This window comes from Nannospalax galili, unplaced genomic scaffold (genome assembly GCF_000622305.1).
Source record: "Nannospalax galili isolate Female #2095 unplaced genomic scaffold, S.galili_v1.0 scaffold384, whole genome shotgun sequence".
NCBI classification, from domain to species: Eukaryota; Metazoa; Chordata; class Mammalia; order Rodentia; family Spalacidae; genus Nannospalax; species Nannospalax galili.
The window spans coordinates 2,984,712-2,999,968 of NW_008352648.1; the positions used below are offsets into that span (position 1 = coordinate 2,984,712).

The 15,257-nt window shown below is 44.3% G+C and overlaps 1 protein-coding gene across 12 annotated transcripts in view; it reads right to left on the minus strand.

Moving 5' to 3' along the window:
• The window catches only part of Cpeb3 (cytoplasmic polyadenylation element binding protein 3), a 213,935-nt gene that overhangs the window by 178,991 nt on the left and 19,687 nt on the right, over positions 1 to 15,257 (minus strand). For 11 of the 12 annotated variants that reach the window (XM_008849611.2, XM_008849616.3, XM_008849615.3 and 8 more), the window contains one exon: positions 11,640 to 12,646. In XM_008849611.2, coding sequence (XP_008847833.1) covers positions 11,640 to 12,635 — 996 coding nt within the window. In that variant the 5' untranslated portion in view covers positions 12,636 to 12,646. Of the gene's footprint in view, positions 1 to 11,639; positions 12,647 to 12,862; positions 13,026 to 15,257 lie in introns of those variants that run through there. The other variant, XM_008849609.3, reaches the window with a different exon arrangement.

Here is a 15,257-nt window from a genome sequence, read left to right on the forward strand (position 1 = left end):
GAAGCAGGGTCTCCCTGTAGCCCCAGTTGTCCTGGAACTCACTATGTAGACCAGGCTGGCCTTGAACTCACAGAGATCTGACTGCTTCTGCCTCCCAAGTGCTGGGACTACAGGCGTGCACCACTATGCCCGGTTTCAGCCAGCATTCTTACCTGAAGTTTTAGCTAGTCCTCTTAACCACTGAGCTCTCTCCAGTCCCCTGTGATTTTTTTTCTTCTTTTTTCCAAAGAGTGAGCTAAAAAATACAGATGATCCCTAAAAATTCATTTTGAGTAGGCACATTTATTTGTAAACATTTGGGGGGGGGCAGTGTTGGAGTAGAACCCAGACCTCATGCACATAAGGCAAATATTCTTCCATTAAGCTATATGTTCAACCCCATAATATCATTTTTATTCCCACAATTTATGTAATTTCTTCCTGTTATTGATAAGCAATAACAAAATTAACACTGACATTTAACTACGCATAGAACAGAAATGGTAAAAGTTTCTATAATTGCTTCTAAGTTGGAGTAAGAAAAAAAGAAAGAGATAAAAGGAAAAATGCAGTCAGAAATTGGGAAATAATTTGAATTTTTGCAAAAAGTATATGAACAGGGAAAACTACTGGTGACTACTGAGTGTAAGTGGTAGATGCACACAGTCACTGTGGTTTTTGTTTATGAATACAAACTGAATACAAAAGACACCCTGGGCTGCAGGTGGCACTCTAGTTTTTGCCTAGCCCATTGCCTAAGTATACTTGTTTTTCTTACTTTTTAAAAAATTATTTATCAATTTATTCACTTTATTTTTGAGACAGGGCATCATTATGCAGCTCTTGCTTTCCTGGAACTCAAATTCCCTATTAGGCCAGGCTGACTTACAGAGATCCACCTGCCTCTCCCTCCCAAGTGTTAGAAATAAGATGTGCCATCACCATGCCTGACTCAATAAACAATTCTTTTAAAAAAATTGTACTATATACTAGTAACAACTATAATTGTAGTTAATAAAGAAAGTGTTTTGGAAAATGTCAAAGAAATATTTGATTTCTGATGAAACTCTGACTCAAATGTTAACTTTAGAAATAAAAATATCTGCTGGGGGTAGTAGTGCACGCCTATAATCCCAGTACTTGGGAGGCAGAGGCAGGCAGATTTCTGTAAATCAAGGCCAGCCTGATCTCCAAAGCAAGTTCCAAGCCAGCTGAGACTAGAGGAACCCTGTCTTAAAAAGGTCAAAAATATTCTTATTTGCCTCTCACTTTAATTATATGATTAAAATATATCCAAGGCTAGGCTGGGTGTGGTGACACACATCTTTAATCCCAGTACTTTGGAGGCAGAGCCAACAGATGTCTCAAGACCAGCCTGGTGTACATAGTGAGTTCCAAGCCAGCCAGGGGTATATATTGAGATCCTATCTCAAAACAAACAACTCTTACAAGCAAATCTTAAGGCATCTCATAACATCAAGTAAAGATTCACTGTAGGCACCTGCTTCTGCACTGCACTGCTAACCCACATTGGGCAGTACCAAGGGGTAAGAGCAGAGAGCCTGGTTCCAACCTAGCAAGTAACCATAATCTCTTGAGCAAACAATGTAAATGCACTGGCACTAATTTCTCAATCAGCATAAAGAGGACAATAGTTCTCTACCTCAAAGGAGCTTCAACGAGAAACTACATGCAAAGCAATTAATACAGGGCCTAGCCCATTGGTAAACACTGAATTATCACTTTATCACAGGGACCAAGAAGCTCTGATACTGAGAATATGATCAAATATGAAGACAACAATTATATGGAAGTCTGGGATATTCATCCTACCATGACAACACAATTCTAAGGATAGAGAAAAGAATAAATAACACAACACAAAATTTTGGAGCTACTCAGCTTGCACTACTGGTCATCCATACTGTGTTATGTTCATGTAGAGATGCTGGTCACCATTGCAATAGCAATTACTGTAACCCAAATAACAATAAATTATAATTTCCATTTTATAGATGAAGAAATTTGCCTGAGATTATACAACAGAGTTGAGTTCAGAGCTATCATTCTGCTGACAAAGACTACTTCTGACAGAAACAAGCCACCTGGACTTGGACAAGTCACAGACTAGAAATTTGATTTTCTACTCTGTAAATTGAACAGTGATTTGAGATAAGTGCTTTCAAAAGTCCTTTCTAAGCTTCTTTGGACAATAATGTTGCTTAAATCTAAATTTACTACACAGATAAAATATCTCTATTCCAATCCTTTTACATCCTAGGCTTTTCTGTCTCAAATATAGGACGGCACATATGTCTAATTCCCTCACTGAAGTATCTCACTGCTCTTGAACTCTGCTGGTGAGAGGTACAACAACACTGACATCAGCCTGATAGAGAATCTCAATAAAGGTGTGGTTGCATTTGCCTATAATCTCAGCACTGAGGTGGCTGAAGCAGGAGACTAGTATGTTTGTGCATAGGCTGTGTTAGATGGCAAAATCCCCTTCCACCCACACACACCCCAAAAAACCCAGGAATGGCAGTATACACCTGAAATCCTAGAATGCAGGACATAGGGGCAGGAGGATCAGGAGTCCAAAGTCATCTTCAGTTATATAGTGAGGTTGAGGTCACCCTGGATTATGTGAAACCCTGCCTCAATAATAATAATAATTTTAAAGGGGTTGAGGAGGGCTAGAGTGATGGCTTAGCAGTTGAGAGCACTGACTGCTCTTACAGAGGATCCAGGTTAATTCCCAGCACCCACATGGCGGCAACAGCCATCCATAGCTCCAGTTCCGGGGGCTCTGACACCTCTGACTTCCTCAGGCATTGCACAACATGAGTGCACTTGCACACATGCATGCAATACACACATACACATAAAATAAAAATAAATTTTTTTTAAAAAAAGGGGGGGTGAGGAGATAGCTTGGTAGGTAAAGTACTTTGATGTTCAAGCAATAGGATCTTCAACTGGAATCCCTGGTAACCACATAAAAGGAGTAGTAGCTTATGCCTGTAATCCCAGCACTGGAGAGCAGAAAAAGCCAAGTCCCACGTGCTAAATGGTCAGCTAGTTTAAAAGAAACAGCAAGCTCCAGGTTCAGTAATAGACTGACTCACAAAAAAATAAGGTAGGGGGGCTGGAGAGATGGCTCAGCAGTTAAGAACACTAGCTTTTCTTGCAGAGGACCCAAGTTTGAATCCCAGCACCCACATGGCAGCTAACAACTGTCCATAACTCCAGTTCCAGGGGATTCAACAGCCTCTTCTGTCCTCCTCAGGCATTGCATGACACGGGTGCACTTATATACATGCATACACATAAAAGCAATTTTTTAAGTAAAAAAATTAAAAAAAAATAAGGTAGGAAGCAATAAAGGAAGACACCAGACTTTGACCTCTAGCTTCCACATAGACACCCCATAAAGCCACATGTACACACATACACCACACACAAAATAAACACCAGAACCTCCCTAAATAGTTCTATCATATCCAGGCATGGTGTCACATGCCTTTGATTCCAGCACTCAGGAGGCAGAGGCAGGCAATTTCTGTAAGTTCAATGCCAGCCTGGTCTACATATCAGTTAGCAGTTCCAAGTAAACCAGGGCTAGACCATTTAAAAAAAAAGGATAAAGTTTCATTATAAAATCCCTTTGAATGGAAATCAAGAGAACAAACTGAAAGATGAACTCTGACAACTCCAGCACTACAGGCACATAGCTGTAAAACCTGAGCAAGTCACTCACCTCTCAGGACCTCACTTTATGTATAGAAATGAAACTGCTTTTAGATACCAGTAATCCCTAAAGAAGCAGCTACGTCAATGTAGGGAAACCAGTCAAATTTATTAGAGTAAGAAAGCCTGTGTGGTTTAGAAAGCAACACTGAAACACAGTTATTGCTTTTACAAAACAAAACACACAAGGCTCAGAAAAATACTGTGTTGGTAGAAATGGCAAAAGAGAATGAAGAAGCCAGGCATAGTGGCACATGCCTTTAATCCCAGCTCTTGGGAGGCGGAGGCAGGCGGATCTCTGTGAGTTCAAGGCCACCCTGGTCTACATAGTGAGTTCCAGGCCAGCTGGGGCTACAGGGAGACCCTGTCTCAAAAGACCAAAAAAGAGAGAGAATGAAGAAGCATTGTAGACCAGTATGTATTTTCTTCATTCCCCTTCCTCCCTCCCTAATATGAGATAGGCTAGAATTCAGGCACTCGAGAACTAAGGCAAAAGCCAGTCTTGGCTAAAAACAAGTTTGACACCAGCATGGGCTTCAAGAGACCCTGCCTCTAAAAGACACAAATAATTGTAAAAAGATACACTTACTCTATAGTAGATTGCAGTTGAAAGCCCCATTAGTCTTTTTGAAGCAGGGTCTCCCTGTAGCCCCAGCTGTCCTAGAACTCACTATGTAGATCAGGCTGGCCTTCAACTCATAGAGATCCACTTGCCTCTGCCTCCCAAGTGCTGGGACTACAGACGTGCACCACCATGCCCAGCTTTAAGATTTATTTTATGAGTGTTTTGCATGCATGTATGTAAGTGCACCATATGTATGCAATGCCCACAAAGGCCAGAAGAGGGTGCCAGATCCCCTGAAACTTGAGTTACATGTGATTGTGAGTGGCCACACAGTGGGTGCTGGGAACAGAACCTGGATTTTCTACAAAAGCAAGAAGTGCTCTTAACTGCTGAGCCAAATCTCTAGTCCCAAGAGTCACCTTAAAAAAAAAAAAATCAGGGGCTGGAGAGATGGCTCAGCAGTTAAAAACACTTGCTATTCTTCCACAGGACTGGGGTAAAAATCTCAGCACCCACATGGTGGCTGACAACCAACTCTGACTCCAGTTCCAGGGCATCTGAGACCTTCTTCTGGCCTAGTAGCTCACGTTTTGTAATCTCAGACTGAGGCAGGGGGACTGTCATGAATTTAAGGCCAACCTAGGTGATAAAATAAGTTTCAAGACTGGCTGGGCTACAGAGTCACTCCATCTCAAAGTAAAATAATTAAAAATTAAATAAACAAAAATAAAATGGAATTCTAGGCTGGGCATGGTGGCGCACACCTTTAGTCCCAGCACTAAAGAGGCAAAGGCAGACAGATCTCTGTGAGTTTGATGCCAGCGTGGTCAACATAGCGAGTTCCAGGCCAGCTGGGGCCACAGGGAGACCCTGTCTCAACAAGACAAAAAAATAAATAAATAAAATAAATTGGAATTCCATATGAAATAAGCAGGAAGATGTCAAGTTCCAGGCCAACCTCAGTTATATTATGTGACTGCCTCAAAAACAAAACAAAACAAAAAGATCAACAGGGCTGGAGAGATGGCTCAGCAGTTAAGTGCACTGGCTGCTCTTATAGGGCATCCAGGTTCCATTCCCAGGACCCACATGGTGGTTCACAACCCTCTGTAACTCCAGTTCCAGGGGATCCAATGTTCAATTCTTGCCAAAGGCACCAGGCATGTGTGATACACATACATAAAGATAGGCAAAAAACATTCATACACATAAAATAAAATTGATTAATCTTTAAAAATAAAAAACCAGGAGTGGTGGCACACGCCTTTATCCCAGCACTCGGGAGGCAGAGGCAGGTGGATCTTTGTGAGTTCAAGGCCAGCCTGGTCTACATAGTGAGTTCTAGGACAGCTGGGGCTACAGGGAGACCCCGTCTCAAAAAGACCAAAAAAATTTTTTTAATTTAAAAAAAATTAAAAACAAAAATCTCTCCCAGCACTTCAGAGGCAGAGAGAGGCAAGCAGATGTCTGTGAGTTTGAGGCCAGCCTGGTCTACACAATGAGTTCTAGGCCAGCTGCAGCTACAGGGAAACCCTGTCTCAAAAAAGGCTAAAAACCCCCCAAAACAAACAAAAAAAAACTCAATTTGAACTAGAAAGTTTGCTCAGTGGTTAAGAGCGCATACTGTTCTTCCAGAGGACCTGATTTCAATACCCAGCAATCACATCAGGCAGCTTACAATCACCCGTAACTACAGCTCCTGGAGAATCTAATACCTTTGGCTTCAGTGGGCATCTGCACTCGCATGTACATACCAACACATAGACACACACATATACATACAATTAAAAATAAATCAAAATTTTTTAAAAAAACCCAAAACTCCTGGGGCTGGAGAGATGGCTCAGTGGTTAAGAACACTGGTTATTCTTGCAGAAGACCCAGGTTTGAATCCCAGCACCCACATGGCAGCTAACAACTGTTCATAACTCCAGTCCCAGGAGATCCGACAGCCTCTTCTGTCTTCCGTGGGCCCTGCAGGACATGGGTGCACTTACCTACAGGCAGGAAATACATACATACACATAAAATAAAAATAGTGTTTTTTAAAAACATCAAAACTCCTCAACCTAAAGAAAAATATGGGTGCCAAAATAGTCAATTTGGCGGGGGAGGTTAGGGAGGATTGAGACAGGGTCTCCCTGTAACCTCAGCTGGCCTGGAACTCCTATGTAGATCAGGTTACCCTAGATCTCAGAGATCTACATGCCTCTGCCTCCTAAGTGCTGGGATTGAAGGTATGTGCTCCAACCACCATCTCACCCCACTCCACCCCACCCCTGACTTAAAATAAGTTCATTTTTTAAGGCATCAAAGATATTCAAGGTATTTTTCCCTTGTTCAGAAACATGATAATGGCCAGGTGTGGTGGTACATGCCTTTAATCTCAGCACTCAGGAGGCAGAGGCAAAAGCAGGCTGATCTTTCTGAATTTAAAGCCAGCCTGGTCTACATAAGTAAGTTCCAGGTCAGCTAAAGACCACATAGAGAGACACTGTCTCAAAAAACCAAAAAAGAAAAAAGAAAAGATGTCTGTTCATACACGTGTGCACACTCAGAATAGCACCTCAGACTTTGTGCATGCCACTGAGCTACACACCCAGTCCTAGAAAAATCATTGAAATAAACTCCAAAACAAAATTCTGCCCATTAAGACCCAAGAAATGGGCTGGATAGATGGTCAGTGGCTAAGAGCCCGGGCTGCTCTTGCAGAGGACCTGGGTTTGGGTCCCAGCACTCACATGGCAGCTCACAATTATAACTCTGGTTCCAAGATTTCTAATGCCCTCTTCTCCCCTCTATGAACACTGCAACAACACGGTATACATACATACATACATACATACATACATACATACATACATGAGAAACACTCACATCCACATAAAATAAAAATAAACCTTTAAAAAAAAAGACCTAAGGTTTTTTGTTGTTTGGTCTTCTTGAGACAGGGTATCCCTGCAGCCCCTGCTGGCCTGGAACTGGCTCTGTAGACCAGGCTGGCCTCATCTCAATGAGATCTACCTGCCTCTGTCTCCCAAGTACCGGAACTAAAGGTGTACACCACCATGCCAGGCTTTTAAAATACTGTTTTTGTTTCTTAATATTTTATTATTTTTATTTTATACATATGAGTGTGTTGCCTGCATGTGTGTAAGTGTTGTTAGCCACCCTGTGAGTGCTGGGAATCTAATCTGGGTCCTCTGCAAGAACAGCCAGTACTCTTAACCACTGAGCCATCTCTCCAGCCCAAGATACTTTGTTGTTGTTTTCTCTTTGGTCTTTTTGAGATAGGGTCTCCTTGTAGCCACAGCTGACCTGGATTTGCTATGAAGACCAGGCTGGCCTCCAACTCAGAGATCAGCCTGCCTGCCTCTGGAGTGCTGGGACTAAAGGCGTGTACCACCATGCCAGGCAGATACTTTGTTTTTTTAAACATACTTGATGTAATTATCAACACAAACCAACAAGCCAAAGTCCAACCAAGTTGATTTTTTCATTCTAGTTATATTTTTGTTTTGTTTTATTGGCTTTTGTTTTGGGTTTTTTGGTTTGGGTTTTTTTTTTTTTTTTTTTTTTTGGTCTTTTTGAGACAGGGTCTCCCTGTAGCCCTAGCTGGTCTGGAACTCTCTATGTAGACCTTGCCCAGCCTTATTTTATTATTTTTTGAGACCAGAGCTTACTCTGTAGCCCATGCTAGCCTCAAATTCACTATGTAGACCAGGTTTGCCTTGAACTCATAGTGATCCTCCTGCCTTAGCCTCCTGAGTGCTAGGATTACAGGAATGAGCTACTAGGTTCTAAAACATTTAAGAAACAGGGTTTCAGCTGGGTGTGGTGGACCATGCCTTCAGTCCCAGCACTGAGGAGGCAGAGGTAGGCAGAGCTCTGTGAGTTCAAAGCCAGCCTGGTCTACATAGTGAGTTCCGGGCCAGCTCAGGCTACAGGGAGATCCCATCTCAAAAAGACCAAAACAACCACCACCAGGCTTTCACTATGTTGTCCAAGCTGGTCTGGAATTCCAGTACTCAAGTTATTATATAGTTATGCACCACTCAGCCCAGGTTCTCTTCGATATAATGTGGTTTCAAAACCTAAAGGTTGCGCTGGACAAATGGCTCATTAGTTAAGAGTGCTTACTGCTCTTCCAGAGGACCAGAGTTCAATTCCCAGCACCCATGTCCAGTGGCTCACAACCACATGTAGCTCCAGGAAATCTGACCAGGACTACTAGAACTCGCTGTGTAGACCAGTCTGGCTTGGAACTCACAGAAATCTCCCTGCCTCTGCCTCTCAAGTGATGAGATTAAAGGCATGAACACCTGGCTCTTCTGATTATTTTTGCCTACTCAATAGTACTATCACCTATTAGAAAAACAAAGAAGCTGGGCATGGTGGTGCATGCATTTAGTCCCAACACTCAGGTGGCAGATGGCAAAGCTCAATCATGTTTGGCTCTTACTAGCATCGTTGGTAAATGATTTGGTGAGAAACAACTTACAATTCCCACATTAATAGTCAATATTCAAGATTAGTAAAATGATGTATGAATGTGTGTGTGTGTGTGTGTGTGTGTGTGTGTGTGTGTGTGTATGTGTATGTGTGTGTGTTCTGGGCACTATTCTTGGCCCTGGGAGTAGATACAAACATGTGTGTTTGTGCAGCTTTTACTACATAGTGAGACTATAAATCTTTATTGTATACATTGCAAATATATCTTGGTTCAACTGCCTTTTAACTTACTGTTGAGCTTTATGTGGGGCTGTGTTTTCATGCACAGATCCACCTAGGTCAAGATTTAGACTCTTTCAAGGCTCACAGTTTTGCCGGGTGTGGTGGCACAGGCCTTTAGTCCCAGCACTGGGGAGGAAGAAGCAGGCAGACCTCTGTGAGTTTGAGGTCATCCTAGACTACATAGTGAGTTCTGGGTCAGGGGCTACAGGGAGACTCTATCTCAAAAAGACCCCCCAAAAGAAATTTAAAAAATAATTTGGGGGAGTTGGCAAGACATAAAAGCCTTGCAAGCCTGTCCATCTGCATTTGATCCCTAGAACCTACATAAAGATAGGAGAGAACTGACTCCACAAGTTGTCTTCTGATCTCAAAATACACATGCACTCGAGCTCACACACATATCATACACATACTTATACCCACAATAATGAACTAAAAAATCTAAAACATTAAAAAAAATTAGGTTCTCTTCTAAGTGGGTTTAGTTAGAAAGCTGGGCGTGGTGGCGCACGCCTTTAATCCCAGCACTTGGGAGACAGAAGCAGGCGGATCTCTATGAGTTCAAGGCCAGCCTGGTCTACACAATGAGTTCCAGGCCAGCAGGGGCTACAGGGAAACCCTGTCTCAAAAAAGACCAAAAAAAATAAACTTAAAATAATGGAAAGAAAGAAGATGTGGGCACACCAGCACACACTTGTAATCCCAGCACTTGGAGGTAGAAGCAGGATCAGGAGTTCAAGGCCATTCTCAGCACACAGTACATTCTAGGGGCCAACCAAAACTGTAGACCCTGTCTCAAAAAAAAATGTGTACTTTAATATTAAAAATCTGCCATTTCTGAAGAATCCTTTTGAAAATTTGGTAAGAGCCTCTCATTAAAAACTCCTACAGGACTAGGAGTGTGGCTCTCCAGGAGCTTGCTTAACAGTAGCAAGGTTCAGGTACCCTGCCCAGCACCACCAAAAACAAAACAAAACAAAACCCACACAGTTTAGAGGTTTCATAGACCTCCTTAAGCTTTCTTTAAGTGGGGGCTGGCCTGGAGCTCACTATGTAGACCAGGCTGGCGTTGAACTTACAGAGAGATCCACCTACCTCTGCCTCCCAAGTGCTGGGACTACAGGCTTGCGCCACCACACCTAGCTAGACCTCCTTAAACTTTCAAGAAAAAATCCTTGCTAAAGCCCTGAGAGTGTCCTCAATAATCCCATTTCCTCCATCATGGACAGGTCCCACTCCCACACATCTGAAACCAACAAGAGGGCAGCTCCAACTCTACTGACTCTTACTCTGCAAAACTGTCAGTTCTGTCATCTTTCAGAAAAGTTCAATGGAGTCCCTTCCATTCTTCCCTTTCTCTTTCCTTCTTTCTTTTTTCAAAGGCAGGGCAGGATCTCAATAAGTAACCCAGGCTGGCCTGGAACTCCCAATCCTCAAACTTGGTGCTGACTTACAGGTATTCACCACCTCACCCAGCCTCTCTTTTAACTCAGCCTGGACTGACAGACAAATCAATTCACAGGTGAAGGATGAGTGTTTATCAGAGAGCAAGGGTCCCAGTGAATACAAATCTTCAGCATTCCCTTCTGATCCAAGATGTCCAGGACACTGCTACCTGCTGTAGCTATGGACTGCATCAGAAAACAAGAAGAGAAATAAGGACACTCTCTCCATTCAACCTTTTTGTCTGGGGCACTTCCTGGATTTTTCATTGGTATTTAATACCAAGGCACAAGACTCATTTTTCATTAAAGTTGCAGGACTTTCACTTTGCCCAGTTTCAAATGGTGTAATTGATCTGCATTGTCTTCTTAAATAACCAACTGGTGAAGGACACTGCAGCTTTAAATATTTCAGTGCTAGCTAGCAAATAGACTCCATTGCAATATGGCTCTGAAGGTCGTGTCCTATTGTCTCTTTCCTGTGGAAGAAAAACCTAAATCCTTTTAGGTACCATGTGGAATGGTTCCCCTAGAATTACCATTTTTCCACCTCAATCCCTACAGTTCAGGGTGTTTACTGGAATCTCACACTCATGATTTTCCTGGCTGGGGCAATATGCTGATTGTTATTAATGATTCCAGCACCTTAGTGAGACATAAACACATGTGTTCACATTAGTTTAACTGAGTGTATACAACTATCTGAAACAGCACGGCTCAAAGGCTGCGAACCTCTCCAAGAGTGAAGGTAGAGTGGTTTGGGTGTGGATGGCTTCTTAGGGCGGTACCTAGAGCCTAGGATTGCATAACCTGAAATGTGTAGCTACTTAATGACAGGCATCTCGGCCTACTCCTCCCGCGACTATGCCGGCACCTTGCAGCTTTGTCAAAGAAGATCAAGAAGAGCACAGGCACAGTGGGAAATAAACTCAAGGAAAGAGGCCCTTTTCTAACCCCAAGAGGGTGGTGAATAAATACGTTCCCCAAAGAGCCACAATGTACGCCCCCCAACCCCAGGTGAGTGAACAGCCCCAGTGAACCGGAGGGTTTTGGGGGAGCTGAAGTTTGGGGTCCCTTTCAAATAACCACGGGTGGACCGATTAAAAGGCTGGGAAGAGGGGAGCGAAACGTGGCGGGAGGAAGACGCGTGAGAGTGCACGGGGCATTACCTGAAAAGGCAACAGATTGTTACCATTATCGGTCCGGAAAGCGTTATCCTCCATCCAGGACTTGGAGGTGAGCGGGGCCGCACGGGGAAACTTGGGTGGTGCGATCACATTGCTGGAGAAGGGCTTTTTGAGTGGCGAGATGGGGTTAAGTGGGGAGGGCACCCCCACGCCCACTCCCACGCCCACGCCGACCGCGCGCCGAGGGTCCCGGCCCGCCTGCAGGCCGCCCCACGGGTTAGACGGTGCGCTCCAGGCGGCGTTCACGCTTTGGTGCGTGTTCCAGCTGGACGAGGCCGAGGAGGCGGCGGCCGCGGCAGCAGCGACTGCAGCAGCCGAAGACGAGGACGGCTTGCTGGTCATAATGGGCTGGTGGCCGTAGGCGGCGGCGCTCCTCTGCGCGTAGGGGGCCTGGCTGGGGCTGGCGGGCGAGCGGCGCTGCTGCGGGGGCTGCGCCTGCGGGGGCTGCGCCGGCTGCGCCGGCTGCGGCGCGGGCGGCGGCTGCTGGTGGTGCTGGGTCTGCGCCAGGCCGAGCTGTGGCGAGAAGGTGCCTCCGAAGACCGGGTTGACGTGGTGCGGGAAGTTCTGGAAGAGCATGGTCCCGTTGACCGGAGTGATCCCCTGGAAGAAGCTGTCCTCCACCGCGTTCGTTGTGCCCGTGGACCAGGTGCTGCCGAAGGACGGCGACAGCGACGCTCCGGGCGCCGCCGGCTCCTGTGGCGGCGGCGGCTGCTGAGGGGGCTGATGGAAACCCAAACCCGGCAGGAGCGGCGACTCCATCTGCATCTTGTCGGAGCCGTTGGGGGCTGGCGGGGCCGAGGCGGGGCTGAGGGCCGGCACTGCGCTGCTGTCTTCGGGCTTGGGGGTCTCGGAGGAGAGGGGCGTGGACGGGGCTTCGGCTGCGCCGGGCTCCGGCTGGAGCTGTTGCTGCTGCTGCTGCCGCTGCTGCTGAGACTGGGGCTGGGTTTTGCTTTTGTCCATCAGTAAATCATCCTGCATGGTTTGCGCAGCTGAAATGGGAAGAGAGAGAGATGCGTTATTGTCCGTGTGATCATTAATGCCTCTCACTGACGCGGGTGGGTGCTTTACTCGCGAAAATCCAGTGCCACCTCCACTAGCCAATTGCAATGCAAATCCATAATCTCCCATTTGGAAGATCAGGTCGGGCTGGGGGCTGGGGGGAGGCTCGAGCAAGGTCTCTAAAAATACTGTGAGAGCGTCTTCACCCTTTCTGACGTCTTGGTTCCTTTTCTGTATTAGTGAGAGATGTGCTTATAAGACAGAAAGACAGCAATTTCGCCACGTCTCTCTCCCCTTCACCGGAACTCAGAGCGTTCACCCTGCAATGAGAAACTGATTCTGGTTCCTGTTTTTTCCCAAGCACCACCCTCCCCCAGCTATTTGCATACGTCAATAAATAGTGCTGCGTCCTTCAACAAGGTTAAAAAGACACCACACACGACCCTTTCTCTCCTCTTCTCCAGCTCCGGCACTTTAAGAAAAAGCCGACTTAGCCCTCTTGATTAGCAAACTGCCTTCTTGCCTTGGATAATTGTTTCATTTAGCTGCCGCGAACCACGAGGGAGGGAATCTCTGGCATTTGTTAGAAGGACTCAGCTGCACAATCATTCTCCGGCCTCTCAGTAGCGGCAAATACTCCATTTTGTTAGGAGACGTTTTAATATAAAAGAAAGCCCTGTTTTTAAAAAAGGTGAAAATCGCTGGGCGTGGTGGCGCATGCCCGTAATCCTGGCACTCAGGAGGTGCAGGCAGAGTAATCGAGAATCCAAGGTCAGCCTCGACTACTTAGCCAGTTCGAGGCCAGCCTGGCATACATAAGACCCTGTCTCAAAACAAAACAGTGAAAACCTATTGAGACCAGAAGTGCTTGCTTCTTATTACTAAGGACTGGTATTTCTGTGGATCCTCCAATTTTCTCGTCTCCAATTCTGCCGCTCAAGCGATCTCCTGACTCCTGGGTGTTTCAGGTCTCAACAAGAGCCTGAGAATTTCTCTGCAGAATGGAGAAATGCTTTTGGTTGGATTTGAGGTCAGAGGGAGGGAGTCTGTGAAATGGAGTGGGGGCGGGACTTTAAAAAATGCATCTGAGATTTAAGACAGTCAAGATAATTCTGGGGTTGCCAGATTTTCATTTTCGAATCCTCCTGCTGCCTTGGTCACAAGACTTGGGCAAATTTAGAATCTACTCTTTTATCACTAGTATTAGCAGTGAACGACTATGGTTTGAAGACCCTGAATTAGCATATGCTAGCAACTGTTAAAAATAGAGGAGTACAAAGTCCCCAATTCTCATACATTGTAATTATAGTACATCGCCATGCCTGCTTCATTTAGCCTTATAAGGAGTGTATGGTATTTTCCACTTCACAGAGAAGGGCTATATTCACCTGTCATACAGCCCACTTGCTTATTCAAGGATGAAAATAGTAATCACTCAAAACCAAGAGATTACCATACATGTAGCTATCATTGAGTTAGCTTGTCTCTTAGAATGTTAATTGCTTTAAATATTTCAATATTACAGGGCTGAGACCTTGAAAACAAATATTTTGAAATGTTAAAGGAGCATATGACTAAATATATAATTATTTTTAGATGATGATTCAGTACAATTGCAACAAAGTGGGTAATATATTTAATACAGTTAACTCATACACTGGGGAAGCATCTTTCTCAGGACATTTGTGAAAGGGCATTCAGATGCACATGGAGGCTCTGCCTCTGGACTTTCTTGAGGTAATAACTTGTAAAATGGAGGTATCATGGCTCTTAACTATTACACAAAAGATACCAGACCAAGAAATTGGAATAACAGTTGTTTTATTAAAGTATCATTAAATGCTTACCAGATACCGCCTTGCATTTCAAAGTTTCATACACAAACCAAAGAGTGGGCTCAAGGCAATGTTTCCCTTCACGGCCACCTAACTTTCCTTTCTATTCCTCATATCATTGCCTTTCCCCCTCCCCTGGAAAAAACCCAGCCCAATACAACATGCACTGAGGACTGCCAGCTACTATCAATAAAGCCTACTTGAGACGCTTTTATGTTCCTCAGTTCCCTCTATCTCAAACAATGACTGTGAATAGTATAAATATAGCCAAAGAGTCGAGTGAACCTTGTATTCAGACAGCACAAAGTCCCATCACTGCCAAAGAAGACGGTCAGAGAGATATTTCCATACTTCGGTTAACAATGCTGCAGTAAACCATTATACTTCTGGAATTTGAGTGTTTCCAGTGAGCTAGAATTTTCTTTACAGTAGCCATATCATCATGGCTGAAATATGCATTTGATTATAATCCTAGTCTCACCCAGCTTTTCTTATTGCTTGGATTCAATGTTTTATGTTAATGTCTTTAGTTTAAACTACATGTTCTTGATGGAAAAAATGAATGCTATACTCAAGAAAAAAAAAAAAAAACGCCAAAAAAGTCACCTGGACTCAATATTTTATAATGGTTGTAATTAATAATATATCATTAAATTCTTAAAATGTTATAACAAGAGCATTCATTTCTCCTCTCAATACTCTTCAAAAATACAAATTTTACTCTGCATAAATTTACTGTCAAGGTCAAGACTCACCTTTTAATAAA